Genomic DNA, 25013 nt, shown 5'->3' with positions numbered 1-25013 from the left:
AAATTTCAATGTGTTTGCCTTTTCTCAAAGGGTGCTACGGACCAGAGTCTAACAGTACCTGTTTACATTCTATTTTTGTTGTTGTTGTTTTCTAGACTTGAAAGCATATGAGAACGGATAGAATCTGTTCTACTACAGTTCCAGTCCTACTTGGCTGGGCACCAGGCCCATACTGTACTTTGTTGCTAGTCTTGGTAACTTGGGACTGTGCATGAAGACAGTCTCTCTTGTGGTAGTAGAAAGCTGTGCATAACAGGGCTTTTAGATACACTAATATAATTTAGATAATAAACAACAGTAGAATGAGAGGATCTGTTGTAACAATACCCTTGCCTCCCTCCCACGTGGTAGCAGAGCACTTTTTCAGGCAGCAGCAGCAGGCAGGGGCAGGTGGGGCCATGCTCCTGTACTCACATTACTGTCATGATCACTTCTCTGTTGCACATTTACATGATTCTTTGAATGCTCAACTGTAAGCATGTATTCAATCCCGCTGAGCTTGGGAGGCTTCTTGAGGTTTGCTGTCTACTTTTGTAAAATCAGGATTCCATCCAATGGGATGATGAATAACATTTATTTTCTTCAGGTCCAATGGCCATTTCAAGATTTCATTTACACGTTTTCCTACTAGAATCTGCAAGTTGCTGAACACCTAATATGCTTCTGCAAATGAGTTTTGATTTGGATATTTTGTGAAGAAAAGAACAAACATTGCCATATGCTCAAGGAAAGAAGATTTGACTGAACAACTAAATGGACCTGCCCTGGACAGCTGAATTTTGTATTTGCATACATCCAATATATCAGTGGTATAATAATAATATATAATAATAATAATAATATCAAATTGCCTATGAGAGTTATCAATAAAAGTCAGAGGAATCTGTCTAGGTTACAAACAGCTTGCAAGCTAAAAGAAAGAAGCAATTTTAATTCATGTATGAGAATTCCTTTGTTTAAATACTTTGTGAGAATATGTTACGTTTTATGAAGCACTTGTCTAACTAGAAATCTAAGGAAATACCATAAAAATGCCCTGTGAAAGCAAAGAGAGGAGATGGTGACACCTATTAAAGTCTTTCATTTTGCTTTTTGCTGGTAAACTTCAAAGTCTTCGGGATATATTTTTAATAGAAAAAAAAAACACCTACTTTTCTTTAGTAGGATGATGTCTTTCAGCAGTGGTTGTTTTGTGTGTGCAGCTATACATACAGCAGTGGCAATGGGGGAGGTTTGGGGCAACTTCCTGCTCTGTTTGTCAAGGTCTCATTGGAGGACTAGTTTTTTCCTGCTTTGGCACTCCAAAGAAAATAGTGTGAGTAGATCACATGCATTACAAAAAGCCTGATATACATACAGATTGAAGCAGGCAACTGCTTATAAACCATGCAGTTTATTAGGGAGACTAAATTCATAGGCACTTCAGAAAAAGACAACACAAAAACAAAACAAGCCAGGAGTTAATCAGATACAGTACTAGTTATAGGCATTTGTCCACCTGTAAATGAACACCAGTGAGACTTAAACTGCAAAAATTGAAGAGAAATAGTTTAAAAAAAAAACAACTACAAGTTGAGATCTTGGATGAAGCGTGTCATTTCCTCTTTTCCCCTAGCTCTCCAGTGTTTCTTCCAAGTAATGTAGATTTACTCTTCTGCTTGTGGCTTTTTATTAAATCTTCAAACAAGTCTTTCTTCCTCAGAACTGGTGACCTCTGAGTATGAGTGAACATCCCTGAAAAGCGATATTAAAACACATATAAGTAATTAATTTCAAAATGACCAAGAGCTGCTGAGTGCTCAGTTTCTCACATTCATGTTTCCTCTATCTTTAGCTGTTGCTGTCCCAGTATTCTCAGTAGTAACTGCATGTTGTAGCCCTAAATCTTTCATTTTGGTGATAGTTGTATTTCTCCATCTGCAAGTTGCATTTCACTGACAAACCACTCTGGTCTTTCCCTTCATTTTTAGCCTTCCTATAGAACTTTTTCCACTTGTAATTAGCAGGGTTAGAGTTACCTGTTAGAGTCCACACAATCTTACAAACTCATTGGCTTATTGTTGATCTTTCTGCACAATGAATGAGATCTCTTTTGCTATTTAGTAGCAAGTTTATTATTTCCTTGAGGACCTATAGAATATTTTCTTAGCAATAATCTCTAAGAGCCAACAGAGTGGCTTTATTAATTTTTGACATATTAGCCTTCTGAAAAAGTAATGGATTAAGACAATATGCATTTACTTACCAGACCTCAAATACTTAATACAGCAGTCTTTCTCTCTCTACTCTCCTTAGCACCCTAGCAGAACTAGGACAACAAGTTGTTTATCCTTGGCAGTTGGGATATGTGCAAGAGCTCATCTGAGCCTAATTACTTGCATCTGTGAGAGAGGTGCACAGCTGTTGTCACTCTGAGTGATGAGGTAGTAGAGAGACTGCTGGGTGAGGAGAAGAGAGGCAGAAAATTGGTAGAGAGTATTTTTTTTATTTGTAATCTTCAATTATTTATGGTGGCATTGTGCTACATGCCTTGAGGGGAGTCCTGTACAGCAGCTCTTCATAAAGATTTACTGTAAGTACAAAAGCTTTATTTTCCTTGTGCGTTTTTTTTGAAGTTTTACCTTGGCTTGTTGAAAGTTGATGTAGCTATGATGTATCCAATTGTATTGCTCTGTTGTAATGTATTAAGTGATTTTTTGGAACTTGTTTTTTTTTTGTAGTGTTTGAGTTTTGGGAAAGGTAGAGAATGGTTGATTAAAGATACGTTGGTCAGATAACTAAAGGATTTTCCCTGTTTAATTTAAAGGTGGCTAGTGCTAGGCAGTAGACTGTCAAGGGAGTTTTTATGCAGTTAATTTAAATAGGGTTTCAGGAAATTGGGATAGTTTGTCAGATAACAAAAATCAAAATTGCTGTATTTGAGTTGTGTTTTTTGGTGGATTGTGTGGAGTATCTGTAGACCTATTGGTAGCTACGATCAGGAGCCAAGCAGGGCTGATCTGGTTCAGAAAACAGTGCTGTTGTAAGACTGTAAGCCTGAAACTGAGCTAGTTCTACCAGTGGCATAGTACATAGACAGATTTGTTTTCCCAAAAGGCAAAATTTGAAGAACTGTGGAGGTGCTTCTTGAATGTGTTGGAATAGTTCTGTTCATTGCTACTTGCAAGCTTTACCAAAGATTTTCCTAGTTTTCTTGGCTTTACGGGTTTGTTTTGCTTTTTTGTTTTGTTTTATGTCAAGCTTAGTTCTTGCTACTTCCTGCTACTGAGAGTCGGAACTAGGTGATCTTTACAGTCCCTTTTGGCCCAAGCCATTTTCTGGTTCTGTATTGCTCAATCTTCACAATGATCTCATGGGATTTGTTTTCTAGTTCAGAAATCTGTCAGGATGACAATAATGATACTTTAACACCAGCATTTCTGTGCCAAGTACAAATCTGTCTTGTTTTTTCTAGTTCAGTATGCTTGAAGAACTACAGTGTATGTAACTTACAGATTATTTCTGGTTTATGATGGTTTGCCATTCAAAAAAAAAATAAATTAAAATACAGTTGTTATAAATGCTTAAGATGAAAAAAATTTCAAATAAAGAAGTTACCAATAGTTGCAGAAGTAACAGCACTGGTTGACCCTTCTAAAACTAGCCTACTGAAACCAATTCATACCTGCCCATGTAGATGTGGAATGGAGAACACAAAGCCATCCAAATGCAGTTAATGCTACTCTTTGAAATAAGAAAACAGGCTTGTACATATCCTTGCATTACATAATAAGTAGTAATTCAATTTCTCATCAATTTCTAGGGTGTGATTTATCTCTGCAATTATTGACAATTGTTTTCTGCTTTCACTAAGCAAGGCGGTAGTGTTAAGGCTACAAAGGTTAAAACAGCTGACTTTGTTAAGAAACTGGGAGACTTGAATGAGAGGTTAGCTAGCTCCTCGAAGAAATAAAATTTAGTCAACTCTGCTATAATGTGCCTGCTTCCAACTGATGATAATCGATTGTGCAGTGAAACCAGACCAGCTGGTTGCGATTTACAAAACAAAGAAGTCAAAGAATGGGAGAGAAGAGGAGAGGGAGGAAGGAGTTCGTGTTTCTCTTAAAGTATGAATCTTTAGTAGTATCTTAAGATCCCTTTGTATAAGAGTAAACAAAAGTTGGTATTAATCACAAAACAAAAATCATACTTCAAAAGATATCATGCTGTTGCTCTTAATCTTGACTACTAGTTTGAAGACTAGTTGTTTATTGAGGAAAGTAAAAGCGTGAGATGAGGAGCCAGTGGCAAAGAAAAAGCTCAGGGATCTTAGGCAACAAAATTCAAAGCTGTAATCCTGGGGAAAAGACAAAATTCATCAGCTGCTTTTGCCTAATTGTTCTCCCAGCTTTTAAAAGACTCATGAGGCAGTAGTGCTAAAGCTACGTTCTACTTACACCCAGAAGTGCAAGTACTGGCCTTACCAGGACAGCAGTTTGTTTCTTTTGTGAGATAATGTTTGTTTGATTCTGTTTAGTAACTGCTGCTGCACAAGTTCCTCTTCAGTCTGGGGGGATTGATTCAAACACAGCTCCCATCTCCTACCTTAATGGCTAAGATACTCTTTGTAAGTAATGGGTGTAAAGGACCTCTTGATTCTTCATATTGAGTCCTATGTTCCGATACACACACACACATAATGAAGATCTGTGGGTAAGAGCTGGATTGTCCAGTGGTATAGTGTCACTAGGACAGAAAAAATGCTAATTTCACATTCTTCTTCAGAGACATCTGAAGAGGTAACTGCCTGGAGAGGTTCTTTGTTATTATTTGTTATTCTTTGTTATTCCAATCCTAGTAATTTATACACTGATTTAGGAAGTGGTGATAAGAATCTGAATCCTTTCAAAGCATAGCACTGTCCCTTTCTGAAAGATGATCTTTTCTAGGAAAGATGTACCTACTGCTAGCAGGATTAGAACTGAAGCCTTGTAGAAAAATGAGATCTAGAAAAAGCTGTGCTATATTTTTCCATTGGGAACGGGGAAGCTAAGTGACATGCTACCTTTTGTGGATCCTGCTGTACCAGCTCTTGCCTTACTGCCTGTGGAGATTCTTTAATTCCGTGGATTCTGCTCTTAGTGTAGGGAACCTAGTGATAAGGAATTGCAGCACTTTAGTGTCATAGATCCTGTTCTTCCTGAATTTACAGCTGTGTCTGAAAGCCTGCTTGCACCTGAGTGCTAGCTTTGTTTCCATTACATGTTGGACCAAGTTACCTAGAAATACGACCATGTAGTTGCTGGTTACGAAATGGCAATTAAACATATCCTTACTCTTCTGCTGAAGGAGTGCTGCTCTCCCCAGCAGCACCAGTATGACTGTTCCTGGACTAACGTACTTCTCAGAATGAGGAACTTGGCACTTGCCTGTCTGTGGCACAATACTGATTAAATTGCTGGTGTTGAAGAATATCTTTGTTCAGTTGCTGAGCTGCTGTCTTAGTTTGAGTCCTCCAGTGTTTTATTTTCTACTCTTGCCTTTTCTGCCCAACTCTCATAAAATGGAACTCTAATGACAGCTTTTAAGTCTCCATTATTAGAAAATCAAGAATTTTTTTTTTGCTATTACCGCACAGCAATAGAAGCCTACATTTTCATCCTTTCCTGGACTGTTTACTGCCTGTGAGATATATTAAAGGAGTAGTAACCTTGGTTTCGCCCTGTGAACTGAGAAGGTAGAGTAGTGATCCTCTGTTGACCTTCTGTGAGCTGTCTTCTTCCTAGGCCGTGGGTTCTGGAGAGCACACAGTCCACATAAATATCCCAGAATAGCTGAGCCAGGTCCCAGAACAGAGCCCCATGTTTCAAGTTTTCTGATGACTTCAGGAAGATCATGAAGTCCCAAAAGCCACTGACAGAGTCAGAAATGCGAGGCTTCCTCATCTCCAGTAAGACAACTGAGGAGGATTCCCAGCACTGAGGGTCTGCTCGCCCAAGAGCCAGTGGATCAATCTGGCTATGGCAGAGGGAAGGTGTCACACACAGCATTCCCATGACTAGCAGAGAGTAGGTGAGCCTCATGTTGCAGTGGATTCTCCCTCTGTTACCAAAATCCATTGTGTCACTGAAACATAGTAAAACCAATATAACTTAAACTTATCACCATTAGATTCAGGCACAAAGCCCTGTGCCTTACACTACATAGAAGGCACTTGATGTTCATAGTAGTTTATCTTTAAAAATCCAAATATGCTTTCTTGTATAAATACAGTGGAATTGCATTATTCTGTGCTGCAGAAGCATGTGTTAAAACTGTTACGGTTGTTAACACAGATCCCTGTGATAAACTCATTTATCTCTAAGTTCTTAGTATTGAAAGTTTTTGGCACATCTGCAGATCCTTAAACTCTTCCAGTAAAGATCTATTCATTTTTGTCTTTTGAAAGTCTTGCTTTTCTCCAAGTCCTTTAGAATAGTCTACAGACTCCCAGGGATCTGCAGGTGCAGGCAGAAAACTGTTGAAAGCATGTTCTAATGAGTTAATGGTAGTTTGCAAAATCATCCATTGAGCAGGAGTGTTTTACCTGCTAAAATGCAGAATGATTCTGAAAAGAGGGTATAGCAAAGACATAGTACAGCATCTGTATTGTACAGCATATATATATTCATGTATATAAATGTACAGATGCTTATAGATCAATGATTATTGACGACTGAGCGTTTCACATCCTGAAACTTCATGAGTGGCAGCAACACGGGGAGAAATCTGGAGAATAATAACCTTCTGGGGACAGAAAGGCCCAGTAGTCTTCATCAGATTTCATTTATAGCACCTGCTTCTGTTGTGAATTTTGTAACATGTCGCTAGTGTTATTTCTGATGTGGAACAAGTTTGGGGTTTATTCTTAGTTTAGATCATGGTGTGAGGAGAGCATCCTGTTTGTAGAAACCAGCATCTGAGTTTTTAGCACAAACAACTCTGTTTAAAAGCAACAACTCAACGTGTTGTGGTCTTGGTTTGATTAACCAAGTAACTGGTTGTGGTTGAGGTTTTTTTGCTTTTAATGGAGAAAGGACAAGTTACCTCTTTTAACCAGCTTAACTTAATCAGCAACTCTTCTAAAATAAAAGCAGTGTCTTTCTACTCTACGAAGAAAGATGTCAAAGGCAGATGTGTGCACACAAAGAGGTTGTGTGTGTGTGAAAGTAGCCTGGCCACAGCCTGTGTGCAAGACCAGGGAAGGCTAAGCTGCTTTTTTTGAGCATATATTATTGCAGGTCTGAAGGGCTCTTCTGCGATTTCAGTCCTGACAGTGATGATGTTCTCTAGCACCCAGTCTGCTTCCATGGTCAAGTTCTGAGGACTTTGGAAGTATTTAATTGTAAGCAATTGGAGAGTAAACTCTCTATTCAGTTTGAATTAGGATCTAGTGAGGAAAGTTGACTTGACAGCCTTGAATCTCAAACTTGCATTTAATGAAGAGGGATAGAACGCACTTCCCATGCTGCTCGGACAGTTGTTCGTAACAGCACCGACCTTGTGCACCTACCAGGATCTCCAGAAGTGTAATTCCCCTGTACCTTATTGCTCAAAGCAGATTTGGATTGCTTTTGGAGAGGCAAATCTGAGGACATGCTGTGAGTCACTACTTCATTCCCCCTAGTGGTGCCCTCACAATGGGCAGCAGGCACCGGTGTGTGTGCATAGATCTGCTTACCTCGACTTTTTAGAGGGGCATAACTAACTTAGCCTGGTAAGATTCTTTTTAAGAAAAACTTGGAAGAAACCTGATTTAAGAAATAACTGAAGGAAACCTATGCAAATAGTTCAGATTAAGGAGTTACACTGAATTTGATTAACTGTCATTTGGACAGGGGCTATATCAATGGCTGCTTTGCCTTCCCCCTCTCCCTCTAATCTCCTTTTGGAAACATTCTAAGTTACAGAGCTGGGCAAGACGAGAGACTCTGGGCTCGTCAGAGGCAAAAACAAACAAACAAACAAAAAAAACACAACAGCAACAACAACAAAAACCCAAAGCGGCTGCTGTAGGCAGGCAGCTGGGAGGCTGTGCCGTTCGAGGCGTGGTGTGGGCAGCGCTGAGCAGGGCCGGTACCAGCCCTGCTGCTCCTTGTGCGCTGGCCGAACTTGAGGAGCATTTCTGTCAGCCAGCCTTCTGCATGCCTCGGCATCTATTTTAGTAGCCAGGAGCTGGAGAGGTGCTCACGAAATAGCGTTTCATTAGTGCCTTGCCTATGCTCACTCCAACTTTTAGGATCGGTCTGTCCATAAATTTCTTTCGTGTGTGGGTGCTGTTTACACCTCGCGGCTCTCTTTTTCTCCTCGCTAACTGACCCCCCATCCTGCCTCACATAATGAATAGTGCCGTACAATAAAGGAAAAAAAAAAGTTAATTATGTCGTTGGTTATCAGCGTCCCCCTGACTGGAGCTCCCAGTTAGGACCGTTCACCCGATCCCGGAGCGTAAAGACGCCGCAGCCGGCGGCAGGGATCAGAGCGCTATGGGACCGCCCGCGGGCGCCCCCAGCCCTGCCCGGCCGCCCCGCGCCCGCCGCCGCCCGCAGCTCTTACTTACCTCGGCGCTCCGGCGAGCAGGGCGGGCCGGGCAGGGCGCTTTCCGCACCCGCCGCCGCGCTCCTTAAGAAGCCGGGGCGGGCATCCCGGCTTACTTTCTACGTCAGGACTCGGGGAAAAGCCCCCACCCCCAGAGCCCTGGCCGCTGTTCCTGGGCACTCGCCGCTTCTTCCCTCCCCTCCGCGAGAAAATGGGCTGCTATAAGGCGTGCTCCACACTCCTCTGCCCCGCGGGAGTGGGCTGTCGGTGAAGAACGGTCCATAGCCGGTACTTGCCCAAGCGGCAGCCCTTTCCTTGTCTTCTCTCCCAGCAGTGATGTACTGAGGGTAAGAAGGAGGTCCCCATGCTGGAGTTCCAGTTGTCTGGACCAGGCTTAGCCACCAAGTCGTCATCTTTGCTGTGCGTGGCTGCTGGAGGTGTCCCCTTCCTGTCCTCCACCCTTCTCTCTGGGGAAGGATTCTTGCGGCACATCTAGTGGTATCTGCTGCCTGTGTTTCAGCTCTACAGCAGCAGGTCCTGCTCTCCTGGGCACCCAGGCGGAGATCCTGAAAAGAGCCCAGTAAAGGAATTAACTGCAGCCACGAGGCTGAGCTGCTGGTTGCAGCTCAATTCACACAAGCCTATGTAAATGAGAGCCACCCAGGCTGTGTGCCTTCCAAAAGGGCAGGGCTCGGGCTACGTTTTTTTCCGCATAAAATTATTAACAATGTGATCTACTGCTGTTGTGCTTCCTCTCTGTGAGGTTCTCAGCTGTATCCCATTTCTACTGTGCTCAGCTCTGCAAGTGGTAACTCTACCCATGCTCGGTGTGTGCGCTGCAGCTGTCCCATGATGTGCATAATCCACACAGTACAAATAGCTGGTGCTCCAGGATCAGGCTACTGACCAATGTCCAACTTCTAGCTACCTGAAGGAAATAGGGCGAGTGACATTGTTCTTCTTCATAACTCTGTGTTGACTCCAGGCCAAATTATGTAGCATGCTGCTGGCTGTCTGAAGTCAGTGCAGCTGCACCAATCCATACCAACTGGGAAGCAACATGTTTTTTCAAGACTAACTGGCAGCTCCTTTCTGTCATGGTGCTTTTAACCATAATTCTTTCTCCATGAGAACCTGTGCCTCAGTAGCATCAGGTTTATCTTTGAAGTCAGGGGGCCGTGGTATTTTATACCAGCTGAGAAGTTGGCCTAAAGCAGTGATTGTTTTTTTCTGTTACTTATCTGTATACTTATAATTTGCATATTTCTGTGAATTTAGTTCATAGAAATGGAGAAGCACATTCTTTTACTAACTCATAATTTTACAACGTCTCCATAAGAATAAACAGTTATTATTCTGGTGCTTTATTTCTTTCTCAGTCTGATTCAATCCATGTGAGAGTGAATGGTGTGTAAAAAGTATTCTTTCTTAATAGAAGCAAAACAAACTTCTGAGTAGTGAGAAAGCATCTGACCTGAACCAATAGTTAACCATGTTTGTAGGACTTTGGCAAATTTGCAGATGTTCCATTTATTTTTTTCAAGAAGTGTTGAGTTGTGAATGAGGAAATGGGAGGCACCAAATGCTAACAGAGACTTCAAGAGGCAGCAAAGTGCAATACCTTGCCTTTGAGACATAGAATCACGGGATGGCCTGGGTTGAGAAGGACTACAGTGATCATCTAATATCAACCCGCCTGCTATGTGCAGGGTCACCAACCACTAGCCCAGGCTGCTCAGAGCCAGCTCCAATGTGGATTTCAATTACCCTCCTTCATAATTTGATGAGTTGTGGGGGGAAAAAAAAAGTGTAACACCTGATAAAAGAGGGAAGGTCTCTTATTCCATGACAGAACTCCAATATTTCTGCTTTGTACTGTTATCAAGCACAGGCTATTCCAGAAGCCTGTTTTCTCTCAGGTTCTGGGAATAAAGGGATCCTCAAGCATTTTTAAAGTCAGCTCTGTAGGAGCTCACTTTGGGCCCTTGTGCTTTCTGGAGCCCCCTTGGCAAGTGGAAGAATTGAATAACAAGCATGTTTCTCTTAGCTTTTGTGTGTGAGGGTTGAGCTGGTTAAGGGAAAATAGAAAGCTTTGCTGTAAGATGTGGGTGTTGTGATGCAACTTGAAGGCAGCCCCAGAGTAGTAAAGGTTCTGAGGCTCCTCGTGTTTATTGTTGGCCTGGGCACAGGAGACCCGATTAGCATAGGACTAGGTGCTATAGAAATGTTTTTTACTTGCTCTGTAGATCTGTGGTGAAGTACTCTAAGGGCTGCACGTTTGCTGTGGAGTGTAAAGCAAAAGGCTGTAACTGTAAAAGAAAATGCAGAATGTTTCTTGAGAGTTGATATGTTTCTGCCAAGCTGGAACCTTTCTGGATTCATTGTTAAGAAGTGAGTTTATTTAATTGAGTTCCCTTCTGAGGAGCACTTTATCTAGTTTTGGACCAAGAACAACACTGGTTTCATTCCATTCAGAGTCTTTCAGGTAGACTCAAGGGTGCTGAACTAGGTGTTCTCAGAGAAATGAGAGTCACTGCTCAAGGGAAATACCGCTCCAGATGAAATACTTGGCTCCACAGATACTTCCTGAGCCTACTGTGCTCTGTTCCCTCTGAACCAGAGCACTCACATTCTATTTCTGGGAATGATGCTTTTGTTAATTGGATTCATCACCTCAACCTTCTAGTGGAAAAGAAACGTAGAATTGAATGAGATGGCAAACCCTTCTATGAGCTCTCAGTAAAGCTTTCTGTGCCCTTTTTAGGCTATGAATAATCTTTATTTCCCTGTACTGCAGGATGTATTCCCCTGACAGCTAACGTTCATGTCCTTGGTGGATCTCCATAGCTTATCAATAAATTTAATTCAGATAGTATGTAGGTCATATCCAGAGTCATTTGCAAAAGGTGACTTTTATCAAGAAAAGTTTCTTCTTGAATGCGCAGCTGAGAGAGAGATTTCAGGTCCTTTAACACTACAGAAATCATGTTTAGCTTATAAGTACAAGCTAAAATGATCGGACTGTAGGAGTAGGAAGAATAGTTGAATGGCATCTCATGGATATCTCTGTTTAGAATGGAGTAAGGGCATAAACAACTATGTACAGTGCCTCTCCCTTCTTGCATTTGCTCCCTGCAAGCCCTCCACTGTGGTTTAGCACTGCCAGCTAACAGACAAGGGCTTACAGTTGCTTGAGCAATGTGAGCATTTTTACAGATTTTTTAAAAATTGCATTCAGCACTGAGACTGAGAGGCAGCAAAGTATGATGGTACTCATACTGCATCCCTTGCCTGTAGCTCCTATGAGCAGTCAGCTGTAAAGCCAATATTAAATTTTATAAGATGATGTTGCCTTAAACGTGTCTCATTGCTTAGATGAGAAATTAAGAAATACTTTTAGCTGAAATTTCATTTTTTGCTTCTCTGGGTTCCTTATTATCCAAAGTTTTTAATGATATCCAGTCAAGTGACAGCAAATACAAAACTTGTGATTCTTTGGGGTTCCCCCCTTCCAAGGTCTGTTGGGTTTTATACATGGAAAATACTTCTTTGCCCCCTGCTCTCTTTTAAAATCTTCAAAGGCAAAATGGGGATCTAACTCCCACTTAAACCTTTGCAAATTCACTTTTAAGCAGGAGATAAAAATTGGCTCCCTGACAAAAATAACTAAGAGCTTCTTGGAAATGAAATACTTATGCTCAGTCCAAAGTCTGTTTGTGGATATTTTTTATTAATTTTTAAAATGTTTTTTTAGAGGGCTTCAAGTCAGGACATGGAGTTTCACTACTGCCTAGTAAAGGAGAGTGAAAGTCTCTGAATGCAGAACTTGTCTGAAAAGTTGTGTGGCTGTTTCAAACAATTAATTTCTGCTAGAAGGTCAAATAGTGAGGAGCCTATATTCTATTAGCAGGAGATGGAGATTCCATAAATGGAAAGAGGGGCAAAAATGAAAAAAATTCTTCATCAAATGATTTGCTTACACCTACCTGTATCCCTTGTGTAACTTGATAAATAGGCTGTGTCGGTCCTAGTGTTGTATCAAAGAATGGTACTTAAGCTTTTAATGCCAAGTGCCTCTTTTTTTTTTTTTTTTTTTTTTTTTTTTTTTTTTTTTTCCTCCCCTCTCCTGTGTCTGCTTTCATAAGGTGGACAAACATACCTGCCATCTATCTATCTATCTATCTAGAGACCAGGTTGAATGGTGCTCTGGGCAGCCTGGTCTAGACCTAGATCTGGAGGTTGGTGGTCCTGCCTGTGGTAGGAGGGTTGGAAATGGATGATCCTTGGGGTCCCTTTGGACCTGAGCCATTCTATGATTCTATTCTATGATTCTATGATATACACATATGGACAGATTATTTACAGAGGACTGTGCTGGCTCTGCTTGATTATTACTTCTGTGTGCAACAAGATAACTTGTGTTTGGAGCATGCAAGTACCACAAAAATGCATTATCTTCCAGTCTTTCTAGTTCATGAATAAAGGGTGCGCTATAATGTCCTGTTGAGTTCTGTAGATATTTGTCCCACTATACCTATGGCATTGCATGAAGCAGGAAGTGTCTAAAGAAACATGAAGATGATGTGTAATCAAGTTGAGAGGGCCATGTATCTGTACTTGCAGACAGCTATAAGTGAGGTCTAATTCCATCTCTCTAAAGCAAACTGCCAAGCAAGTTGCTTGCAATAAATGGTTAATGTGGCTGCTGAAAATTTTCCTTTTTAACGTTGTGAAGGGCATTGTTGTAATCGAGTCTGAGACCTGTTCTAGCTAAAGGCACCAGCCAAAATCCCAGGGTGGATTTTATCCCGTCCTAGCATTTTTATTGGAATAATTTGAAGTTGACTCCTGACTACTGGTGGGTGTACCGCAGTACTGGTCTTTTTTGTAGAGTTTCTTTGTTTATGTCCAAATCATTTTGCTCAGCTATATTTTATCTTTGATTTCATAGTAATCTCATTCTTTCTGCTCAGTTGGGTCCTCTGGATACAGCAATGCTCTTTCAGTTTTGTACAGTCTGGCAGATCACACCACGGATTTTGCCTACCCATTGCCCTGTGTTGCAAGGTCATTATTTAAAGCCATTAGCAGGGCTAGACTGAGGGACAGTGGGGGCACAGCCTTGTCATTCTAAGTGTAAGTGTCCAGTGAGCATCCATGAGATTAGATGTTTGTGCTCTCTGGCAGCAAATGACATGGGCTGGGACCCCTTATGTCTGGCTTCTAAGCTATTCTCTTAGAAGTCACATTCCTAATCAAATCCCTGGTTTCTCCTGTGATGCAGGCTGGTGGATTAAACTGCAGGCTTCACATTTCACAACCCCACACTGCTCCTACTGATCCTCTGGACCTAATTCTCTGCCCTCAGGAAGGACAGGGGAGCATAGCTTCTGGTGTGGGTGCTTGGGTTGAAGCACATCTGTTATTAGCATCAGGTCATGAGTTGTGGCTTTTTCTAGCCAAGACTTTGAAGGTGAAATTTCACACAGGTGAAATTTTAGCAGTCTCACTAGCTACCTGTTCCAGTGCAATGCAGCGCTGCCAGTGGAAACTTTTTTCCTGCTATTTAGATTGTTTCCTAGTCTGCTGCTCTGTTGCCCCTCTGTAACCCTACCAAGAAAGCCTTGGCACTGTTATCTTTCCAATTATTTGAAGGGAAGTTGCAGGAAGTTATTAGATCATTAGTCATCTTTGTTGGCTGCACCTTAGCTGTTTCAAAATGGCAATGTTCAGGAATTTCTTTCCTGATGTGCCTTGTATCTAGGTATTCTTCCTTATAACTTTTGAAAGCAATATTTTCATTGCTGTTAAGCCCCGTTTTTAAAACTGCCTAGATTGTAAAGTCTAATTTCACGTTTAATTCCTAGATTATTTGTATGCCTAGGCTTTTGTGACATTTCAGTAGTTTAGAATATAGCTTGAGTTACAGCAGGTGTTTGTGATATTTGCCTGGGATACCGTTGTGTGTTACTGGCTGCTACTAATTGGTACTTGCTTGAATACTTGGAGTAACATGCGTGCAGACCTGTGAGCTGGTGCAGCATGTTGTGCTTCATGCGAGCAGATCAGTTCTGAGCATGTATAATGGAGCATGGGTGGAGCATGCATTCTGTAGCTCTTCATTAAGAAATCTGTCTTTTTTAAAATAAAAAGTTATTCTCTCTTCTTGTCTACCAGCTGTCACATGTGAGCAGCTCTGTCACCACAAGTGTGTTTGGGACCCCTTCCCAAGAGCCAATTTAGATGCCATTAATCCTATATTGAAGTGTCGTCTTCACTGACACTGATTATAAGTTAATTTGTGAAAAAGATAAATGTTTCTTGTGGGAAATGTATTTAAATTAAACTTTGGGAAGTCACCCGGAGCATACCTAGGCTGATCTGAAAGTAATGCCTTCTATTTATTTCCATGAAATCTACAACAGATACAAAGAGCACAATAACATTATTTGATAGAGCAAATTCTCAGCTACAAAATACAAAATGCATTCACTGCCATTAGCTATCCATCTTCACTACTGATGAACGAGAGCCTGCATGCTATGCTTGTAAAAAAAAAAAAAAAAAAAAAAAAAAAAAAAAAAAAAAAAAAAATTAAAAAAAATCACCCTGCACCAACAGAGGTGACCTCCTGTTGCCACTGCTGAAATGCACCACCCACTGCCTCTCTGTGCTCACATGCGCTGTTTGGTCTCCATAGATATTCAGCAAGTGTATTTGCTGAATTTGCTTCATATGCACTTCCATGTCAGACACCACTTTGTCAGACTACCCTTCTGCTGTTATCTCTCTGATGGCAACAACGTGTAAAAGAATATTGGCGGGAAGGTTCAACCTCTGCTGCCATAGCATCAACATCCACCTCTGAGACTGTGCCAGAAGAATGACAGGAGGCATTACTTTCAGAGCAGCCCTCATGGCACCAAAGAATGTCTTGATATATGATGCTGAATGCAAATAACTTCTAAAGGATGTGACAGTGGCTATCCATTATTTCACCTCAGAAATGCACTCCAGGGAGTTGCCATGCTGCTGGGAAGCATGCCAGCTTGTTGGCTGTCTCTCACCTTGCAGCACGGCACTCCCTTGCTCAGCCAGGTGTGATGGTAGGAAGCTGCCTGCTTGGCTGTGAGGCTGTTTAGGGCAACTAGTCTGCAAGAAGGAACTGGAGGCAGGAGAACAGATTTTTAAGGGCCAGGAGAGGGGTTGTGGGAGGCTCTGGGGAAGAATGGGGAGATTTTGTTTCATATTAAAGGATGGACTGGTGGGATATTTGGCTTTCCTCTGTTACCTACTGTAACCAGCAAACAATCTACTTTACTATGCATTTTGCTGCCAGTTCTAGCCTAGGGTTCTTCGGCAGTCATAAGATACTTGCATCACCCTAACCCAGAAATTCCTTATCCATACGCTGCTGCTGCTGTCCGAGGAAGATGGCTGTTTCCATGCAACATCTGGTTAGAAATATCTGTACATCGTCAGGCATATTCACCTTCTTGAGTAATTTTCCAAGTGAAGTAGTACATTTTCTGACAAAAACAGATACATTCTCAAGGAGCGTTGTGATAGAGGCAGATAGAGTACTGATTTAATTAAATGATTTTATTATTGTTACCCAATAGGCTCTGTTTGCTCTGAGAAGGCCTTTGAAACCCTTGTTTTTCATTCACAAGCGTACCCTTTTTTCATTCACAAGTATACTCTTTGAAACTTACTCTCAAGGGATACCATAAAGGTGAGGCTAGAGCAGAAATTCTGTCTAGCAAGTTTATCTTTAAATCAGCTCTTGAGCAACTGGAGAGACTCTATTCTGATTTGACAAGGTTTTTGCTCTCCTGTTCTATTCTTCATTAAGCATGTCAAAGGAACAGCGTGCTCTGTGAAGAATTACTTTGAATGCCTGACCACAGGCTTGTCAGAACCCTGTTGGACAGCTAGCTCTGCATAAATCAGAGCTCTCTGGTCTAGATGCTGAAGGTCATTTTTGAGTAAAATGGTTCCTGCCCCAGATATCTCTTGTTTTTAGTGGAGAACGTTCAGCCAAGTCAGAGGAAGAAAAACTGATGCAAAATACAAATCTTTTGTCTACCTGTCCAGCCCTCTGTTTTAACAGCATGCAGACAGAATTCTGCTATGTAAGGGAATTGTTTCTTTTTTTCCTCTGAATAATGGTGGTTTTTTTGAGTCTTGAGTTCAAAGCCTCACCATTAAACAGAGGACTATTAAAAAATCTTTAATTTCCTGAAGCTTTTAGTGAATGATGGAGGGTACTATAATAGTTCCAGTTTCTTGGAACTGCTTTTTCATTACACAGAAATCCCAGTCAAGCATGTATTGTCTGTAAACTATGTTATTGTTAACGGTAACTTCATAATGGAACAAGTCATGCAATAGCAATGTAGGGTTTGGATGTACCTGAAAGGAAACGGGAGAAATGAATGACTTCAGAACAAACAGGCTTGCTTGTGCACTTTGTCTGCATTCATCTGATTTCTTTGTCAACATGCCCCGCTCCAAGGGTAGTACAACGAGGTATAAGTCTGGGGATGAAACAGATGGCCAGAATATGTCAAATGCCTAAATAAATGTATGAGAGCAGGCTTTAGACTGTAGTGCTTTTTTATGAAAGTGGCTTGAGCTTTCTCCTTCAAAGTGCTGATTTGTACTACTTAAGACTACTGCATTGCTACAGCAAGTCCTGTACAGTTATTCTCTAATTACGTAGTTACTGCTCTGTTCTGGAGCAAACCAGTGGTATAAACAATGTTTCAGACAAAGGTTCTTGCTAGGAAGATAAACAGATCTGTCTGCATAAACTGAAGAGAGAGTGGAAGCATACTTTGTGTGACTGCACTAAGAATGAATGTTCAGGCTTTGCCAACCTTAAGTGCTATAGATGGTGGGAACTCTGTGTCCCTAATGCTGCAGCCCCAGAGCTTGGTATGAGCATCAATGCAAAGCAGGGATATGTTCTGTCAGCACAGTCTGGTCTCCTCTTTTGCCTTGACAGGAAAAGGTGCCATTCAGTACTGGTCCCATCACCTTTGTGCAAGTATTATTCAGTTGTACTGCAGCTCTGTGAGGTATCTTGGTGCTGCTGCTTGCATTGGACATTGGTGGTTGGTCTGTTTGTTTTTCTGGAATGCTGAATGCTCCTCTCTGGGAATAGTAAAACTTTCACGTAATGATTAGGACTATGTTTCAGTGTTCTGTGAATCCTAATGTGTTCTGGATTGTCTCTTTTTAAGATTGGGTGTATGGTAGGCATTTAAAAACTCGACCTTGACAGTCGAAAGACCAAATCAATGAATAACTGTTCTGAATTGTTATGGTTAGAGCCTATTCTGTTTCACGGCAAATTTTCAAATTTACACCTCAGATCTAATGTGTGTAGGCAAAATGGGGGCCGTGTACTATGCCTTGGTCCAGAACTTTAGTAAGCTGTGTTTCTCTCTACTTCTGTGTTCAGGAACTTCTGTGCAGGACTCCAAGAAATAAACAGTCACAGACACTGTAGGTGAAAATTTCTTGCTTTTTGGTTCCAAAAGCAAATTAAGAGGTTTTCAAGTCCAGTGGCTGAGGAAATCTATCCATCTAGGGCACATGAACAGTTAGGAAAACTTTTTAGGTGTTGCAGTGTTGTGCTTGTGAAGCCTGAGAACTGGTCTTTGACCAGGAGCATTGCTCTGGTTTCCGTCTCTTCACACTGAAGTGTCACATAAACGCGTCTCCAAAAGCGGAGCAATTCCCCTGGGTCAGTGTGTTAGACCAAGTGTAGCTGTTGGTGGGGCAGGGAGACTGGGACAAATCCCCAGCTGTACCATAGGTGCTGGACACAGCTGTGCTTACGAAATAGAGACAAAAACCACCTTATTGCTGCATGCTTTGGGTTAACCAGATTTGATGGGGTGACTCTTGTGCTGGCTCAGAAAGTGCACGCTACGTCACAGCTTGTTATGCTAACAGTGATAAAGATGAGGGGTGCCTCCCCTTTATGACAGGCTATTTTAAAAGAAAATTTTAATGATGATTAAATAGATGGGCATGTGATTAGTGGGCTTCTGTACATCTGTGTATTCTGAACTATGTTGCCTCTAGCAGCGTGAAGTTGCTCAGAAGTAACACACATTGAGTGTCTGCACTGCTCTCATCTGTGGTCCTTGTACTTACCTAGAGGCATTTATGTTCTTGCGTTGCACAGTTTGACTAAAAACCTCTTCAACACACCTGCTAATGTCTGGTCACGTGCTGCTTTGCCTGCTGAGCTCTAAACAATAGATCTGAATGGAGTTATAATGCATAGCATGAAGATAAATCTGATCCTGTGACTTTGAGCTTTCAATAGTGTTTGGTCTAGCTTCACTACTACTAAAATTTCTAGTTATTGAATTTCATTTTTCAGTCTCTATTGTTTCTGTTATTTCACGTTGTTTTTGTTTTTACCTCTTTTGTGGGTAGGAATCTGTAATAAGTGCATTTGGAATACATGGGATTTTCTGCTTTGTCCATGACCAGCTGTTGTAGTGTTGGTTTTGTGGTAAATAGTGAGAGATCTAGGAAGATTGCTCTTGCTGTGTAGTAGTGAAAGAAAGACCTGATTGCTTTTTTTATTTTTATTTTTTAATAATTTATATATCGTCTTGTAAAATTGAAGGCACATATGACTCTACACTATTGCTTTTATGTTTGTACCTTGCAAAACTCTTCACTTCTGTTTTAAGGAATGAGTGTCCATTGTAGCTATAGCCAAAATGTTTGCATGCTAATATTCAGTTTATAGACAAATTCTTCTAAGTTCAAATGATAGGAAATAATAGTAGATGATAGTGGCTCCATTAAACGACAGTTCTAAATGCCAAGCATGCTGCCGTGTATATGTATCTCTGAGGGAACTGAGGCAAAAGACTATTTTGTTTTCCTGGCTGGAGCTTGAGAAAGCAGAGTTGGTCTGACAATAATGAGGAGAAAACAAATAAAAACAGTGATTGAGTTTCATTCTGTAATCCACTAAAACAATGACCATAGTATTTAGTAAGGCCTTCAAAATATTTTGTAATAGCTGCATCATCTAGGCTTTAAATATTATTCAGATTGGTGAAATGCAAGAAGGCTCCTCTCCACTAACTGCTGCACACAGGTCTCACTGCCCTCCCTGCAGCCAGCAGAGAGGACTAATGCAGCTCTGCTCTGGTGCCACACAGCCCGCGGGCAATGTCTTCTCACAGAAGGAACCTTGCTGTGACATGGGACAGGCTGAGATCTTTGGTAAAAGTAACTTCCTGTCATTTTCCACTGCTCGAGCTGTGATGACATCTTGAGCAAATAAATTAAAAAACAAAAAAACAGCAACAATAAGAATAAATAAGGAAAAAATGAAAAAAATTAGAAACTCCTCCATTCCATGTTCATGAAATCTTTTAATCTTGCTAAGATGCAGAACAAAGACTATTGAGTTTCCATTCATTAGCAGCCAACAAAATATGAATATTGTCTTCCAACAAAAACTGATATTTAACATCAAGTTGTGCACTTAAAAATAATTACAAATAATCTTAAAAAGAAAGAAAAATAGTGGAAGCAATAATGAATATAGAACATGACTGAGTAGGCTTAGACTTCAAGTATTCTATGGCATTTCCTCAGACATCTGTCTTAAATTTGTGCAGTACCCATCTTTGCATAGTAAAGAAAGATTTGTTAAACTCCAGCCTTAAATAATCCCTTTAACATGCACCTATACATCTGTTAATTTGCCTAGCAAATTAATTCTCTTTTAGGATCACATCAATTCAGTGAGAGCATGCAAACTGGAATAAGCTGTACAGTTACCACAGTTTCTTGTCCAGGTGAACAGATAAATAATGGAGCAAACATACAGTGGGGGAACCACAGACGTTACTGGTAGTGACATTTGATGACAGTGATGAACAAATTAAATGCACACGTACCTTTCAAAGCGCAGCAAAGACAGAGTGTAGAAAATGAGCACCTAACTACAACAGCTTTTATTGTCTAATGCCGCAGAAAGCACTTCAGCCTCGACCTGCTCTGTGCTGTGTCATCACTTGTATTCTGTACACGTGGGGCAGAAAGCCACTGTGTACTTCCATGTACAGGCAACAGCTGATGAGTGGAGCGTAAACTCAGTCAGGAAATCGTAATTCCTATGAAACTGCTGGGGTAAATAAAAAGTTACTCCAGCACTGACTGTATGTACATAGAGTTGGGGACCACTGTGGTCTGATTTAAAACATCACATCGCACATTTACAATGTTGTTTGTGAAATGATTCTCAAAGGTTTATTACACAGGTAGCGTACATACATCCAGTTGATTTTATTCACTTTAATTTTTGGTAACCAGTAGTATTTCCATTGTGGTTACACAGCTTTGGGAGCAGAACTGTTAGGAACTTGGGATCATGTTCCCAAGCAAACTAACTTTATAAGACATCGATGTATTTGCAAGGATTTTTGGTTTGCCATAAAAATTAGTTCTGCTTCAGGCCAGGCAGGAATTGTTCAGGATATGACTTCCAATATGTACCCATAGTGACTACCTGTGTGCAGCACCTTTAACTCCTAATGTAGTAAGTGTTTAATGTGATTGTTAAAGCTGTTTGAAAACATTTAATAGTAATTGTCAACCAAAACGATACGTAGTAATTCTCTTGTGAGACTGTTGGATTCAACGTTATCATAAGAAATAAAACTGAAATGAGAAAGATTACTTTTTTTAAAGTCAGTCACAGGAAATCTGCAGCATTTTTCTTAATGCTCTGGCTCCTAAAGCAAACTTAAGAAATGGATTTCCGCTGAAAATAGATGGAATACCTCACGTAACTTCAGTTCTGTAGTTACTAATATCCAACCTTTAAATCAAAAATTACAGAAGTCTTTGCTTCTGGGCTATCAGTTGCAGCAATACAATTTCTAGGTTGCTTCACTTAAATGATTTACTCCATGTATTTTTTTAAAAATCAAGTTAAACAGGACGAGCCAGATCTCAAAGGCCTATAAAGGAGTCCTAAACAAGCTCTCTTCATATCTTTCCCATGTCAGACATGCAGGTAGCCTGCTTACTTACAGGAGCAGCACAGCTGCCCAGCACTTTTCTGAATAATCTGCTTGTAATTATTTAGATACATCTTGCATACAACACCCCATAAATTATATGCATTTTGTGTATTTTGTAACTAGCTAGGAGAAGCAGAGTGAGAAAGATTTTTTTTGTTGTTGTTTTTTGTTTTTTTTGCATTATACTTGGAAAAGTCGAATGCAACAAAGAGATACAGGGAGTGCATTAGAAATGTCAGTTATCTTTGCAAGTTGGTTTGAGTAAGCAGAAGGGAAGAAAAACTTATTCCAAGCTTTTAACATTTTGCAAGTATTTTAAGGCTTATTTAAATTTGTATATCGCAGGATCTAGACAACTGGAGGAAAAAAAGCTAGAATTAAAAAAAAAAATCTTGGCACTTCTGTGATTGATTTGAGGGTGTTACTTTCTTACATTATATTACAGAAAATCTGCCAAAAAAATCAGTGAAGAAGGAATCCGGACTTACAGTCAAACAGAGATATGCATTTATACATTTCAATTGTTTTTAGTTTCAAGCACACAAACTTAGGATTGTATCTGTTTGGTGTTAGAACTCCCTGCATCTGCATGCTATTCTCTGCCTTTCTGGAGCAAGTCCAGAGCACTGGCTGTAAAACATGCTACAGAATAAGAGGGGAGCAAAAAAAAAAAAAAAAAAAAAAAGAAAAACAAACAAAGAAAAAATCAACATCAAAAATAGATTTACATAAAGAATAGAACCTTTTTATATGGAAATCCTTTTCTGTATATATATATATTTATATATATTTATAATCTGTGAAAATGATACATCAAAATCTTATTTCCATATTTACACTTTTTCCTTCTCGGGAGAACTCCATCCATCACTCACTTGCTTCCATATCCAACAGTCTCCTGGTCTGGCAAGGCAGTGAGCTCATAGAGCAGGGAGCTCATAGAGCAGGGAGCTCCAAGGCCTGGTGACAAAATGCACTGCGTGGCCGAAGATCAGTTGGAGTCTGCTACCAGCTTCCCAGTGGTTTGTAGTTATTGGGCTGCAGATTCTGCTTGGGGTCAGCTTGCTAGCTTGGTTGTTTATAATGTGAGCCATGCAGGTTACCCTTTCAAAATTAGCTTCTCATGCCACTGGAGTTTGTTAAGAGAAAGGAAGTCATGCGAACGCAAGTGAAGTTAGAGTGCCTGTAGGCTGGAAAAAAATCTCCTGCTATTTCATGATTTTTGAATAGTTCTCTTATTGCACTTGGTCTTTGTCTCTTCCTTTGTTTGAGAAAAGAAAAAAAGAAAACCGATTTTGAAATAGTTTGCTATTAACTTATCAGTTAATAATAACCAGTGAAAGGTGAATGGAGGAAGTATTTTCAACTTATCTCCAAAAGGGACAGTTTTCTCTCTCCTCAATTCCAAACATCTCAACGTTGCGGTTGTAGCTATGGTTTATGTTCTTCCTTATTTAGTTCCTGCACAGCTAAAGATATCATACCCAAAATCCAGTAGTGAAAGAAGCAGCTCTTTGAATTGCATTTCTTCAGATAGGGCCTTGTTGACTTGGATCGAACCTTCGTTTTTTGACATTTCTTCCAGGTTGCATCAAAAGGAATAGGGAAAAACAAGAAAGGCAGATCGTTAGTTAGGTATGACAGGAAGAAAACCAAAGCTGAGGTCATAGTAAAGTAAAAGGCTCACAGTGAGACAGCATGTAACATTTGCAATAAGGAATTCGGTTGTGTGCTTTCTGTAGCATAGTAATAAGCATTAGTTTCTTTATGAAGTTTGAAAATCATGATGGTATGCAGGATCTATTTTTGTAGTAGTTGAAGTGGTCTGTATTTGTTGAAATGCTCAAACCATAGTAGTGTGTGTCCACTAGGCCAAGAAAGCATGCATGCATGTGCCTAAGCAAAGTGAGCCAAAAGTAGTATGTAAGCACACAGAGACTTGGGTTCTCAGAGCAGGTGCTCATCTTTGGTTATATCGGAATTTAGTTTGCAAGTTGTATGTGAGGAAGCCTCAAAGTGCCTCTGTGAGCTCTTACCACACTATTGACCACAATTGCTGTGAATCTCATTAAGGTGCAAAATACAGCAAAGACATCGTACTCGAAGGAGACTGGACAGTTCTGTAAGTTGTAATCAGAATTTAATGTTAAAAGCAGATAGCAAGCCAGTAGGTGATATCCAGGCTCCTACGATACTGGTATCTACCCTATGTCAAACAGCAAGACATCACAAAGCAACAACAAAAGTTAGGTGCAACCTCCCCAGTATCTGGCTTTATGTGGGGCATCAAGCAAGGGGCTCATGCATTTAGTTGTCCCACTGGGCATATGCACCACTACCGCCACCAAACTGACATGCAAAAAATATGGAACAGGAATTCACAAATTCCCTAAAAGCTACATACCATCCCCAGGATTTCCTATGTTCTGCAGGCCCGCTAACTACTATAACTGCTGAAATATTAGTAAGTATACTATAGGCAAAGCTTTCCTTGTGGTTAAGAGACTAACGAATGTGTGCAAAGGCAAATTCTTTTTGAGAAGACTGCTAAAGACTGGTCGTTCCTGGGCATCTCTTGTTTGGTTTTTGAGTACCACTGTCTACATGTTTGTAAGGTGTGTGCTGTTTAAGAACGACTGGCTTTTAAAATATCGTTACGTTCATCTTTCTAACAGTTGCCTTCCCCAAGTACTGGAATAACACCCGCTGGGCTAATACTACTTCAATGTCTCAATCCATCCTCTCTGTATAGCAGATACGTTTGAGGCGAGCATATACTTTTTTTTTTTTCTAGGTCAACTTGCTGAAACTGCTGTATTGTAAACAGTACGAATATAATGCCCTCACCCTGCATCTGACCTGACCAAACAATGCTCATTCTCTAGTTTCATCTAGCTGAAATACACACTTTGAGGAATGTGATGCTAATTAAATTACTGTCTTTCTTCACTTAGGATATTCTGGTAACAGTGTGGTACGAGGGGGAAAAAAACCAAACACCTGAGACACCAGAAAAACATCTAAGGTAAGAATGCAAAATAGTCTCTGAAATCCTAAGTATCAGGTACAGTGTGAACAGGGCAACATGGTACACACATGTAAAACATCAACGAGGGCCTGCCACATCTTTCTGCTGTGATCTCAGTGCTTTACAGAGCTGTACAGTAAGGTGCCACCCAAACTTGCCTTACAACTTCATCATGAGTTATCAACCATTTTAATGCTAAAATGAAGACAGCATTCTTAAATCAGCAGATAGAACAAGTTGCTGTCTTCCCATAGAAAATTACAACAAAAAGAAAAACTAGGTGACTATCACATCCTTGGTAGCTGCAGTCCACACCGTTTCATAGCTATGTTTTATAGCAGCACAAGGTTCTT

At 40.5% G+C, this 25013-nt stretch overlaps 3 protein-coding genes across 10 annotated transcripts in view; 1 reads left to right on the top strand and 2 right to left on the bottom strand.

Annotated features, from left to right (window-relative positions):
• The window catches only part of DYTN (dystrotelin), a 51370-nt gene that overhangs the window by 22435 nt on the left and 3922 nt on the right, over nt 1-25013 (top strand). Inside the window, exon 15 of the mRNA XM_048953817.1 lies at nt 24587-24657. The gene's annotated coding sequence lies outside the window, so the exon portion shown is untranslated. The remainder of the gene's footprint in view (nt 1-24586; nt 24658-25013) is intronic.
• On the bottom strand, nt 1375-6200 carry FAM237A (family with sequence similarity 237 member A). Its single transcript, XM_048953828.1, has 2 exons — nt 5690-6200; nt 1375-1734 (listed from the first exon to the last, which is right to left on the bottom strand). The coding sequence occupies exons 1-2, from the start codon at nt 6096-6098 to the stop codon at nt 1595-1597; spliced, it is 549 nt and encodes a 182-aa protein (XP_048809785.1). The 5' UTR covers nt 6099-6200; the 3' UTR covers nt 1375-1594.
• ADAM23 (ADAM metallopeptidase domain 23) overlaps nt 19954-25013 on the bottom strand; it is an 80659-nt gene continuing 75599 nt past the window's right edge. For 6 of the 8 annotated variants that reach the window (XM_048953805.1, XM_048953807.1, XM_048953804.1 and 3 more), the window contains one exon: nt 19954-23210. In XM_048953805.1, the coding sequence (XP_048809762.1) occupies nt 23064-23210 (147 nt within the window). In that variant the 3' untranslated portion in view covers nt 19954-23063. Of the gene's footprint in view, nt 23211-23668; nt 23753-25013 lie in introns of all 8 variants that reach the window. The other 2 variants (XM_048953811.1, XM_048953813.1) reach the window with 2 other exon arrangements.

Source organism: Lagopus muta, chromosome 8 (genome assembly GCF_023343835.1).
Source record: "Lagopus muta isolate bLagMut1 chromosome 8, bLagMut1 primary, whole genome shotgun sequence".
NCBI classification, from domain to species: Eukaryota; Metazoa; Chordata; class Aves; order Galliformes; family Phasianidae; genus Lagopus; species Lagopus muta.
Note: the sequence above shows the minus strand (reverse complement) of the source record. Positions and strands in the feature narration are given on the sequence as shown.

Coding starts and splice junctions, on each gene's coding strand:
- FAM237A (XM_048953828.1), bottom strand. CDS start 6,098: ATGGATTTTGGTAACAGAGGGAGAATCCACTGCAACATGAGGCTCACC. Junction 1,735..5,689: donor GTTCACAGGGCGAAACCAAG/GTTACTACTCCT, acceptor ATCGCTTTTCAG/GGATGTTCACTCATACTCAG.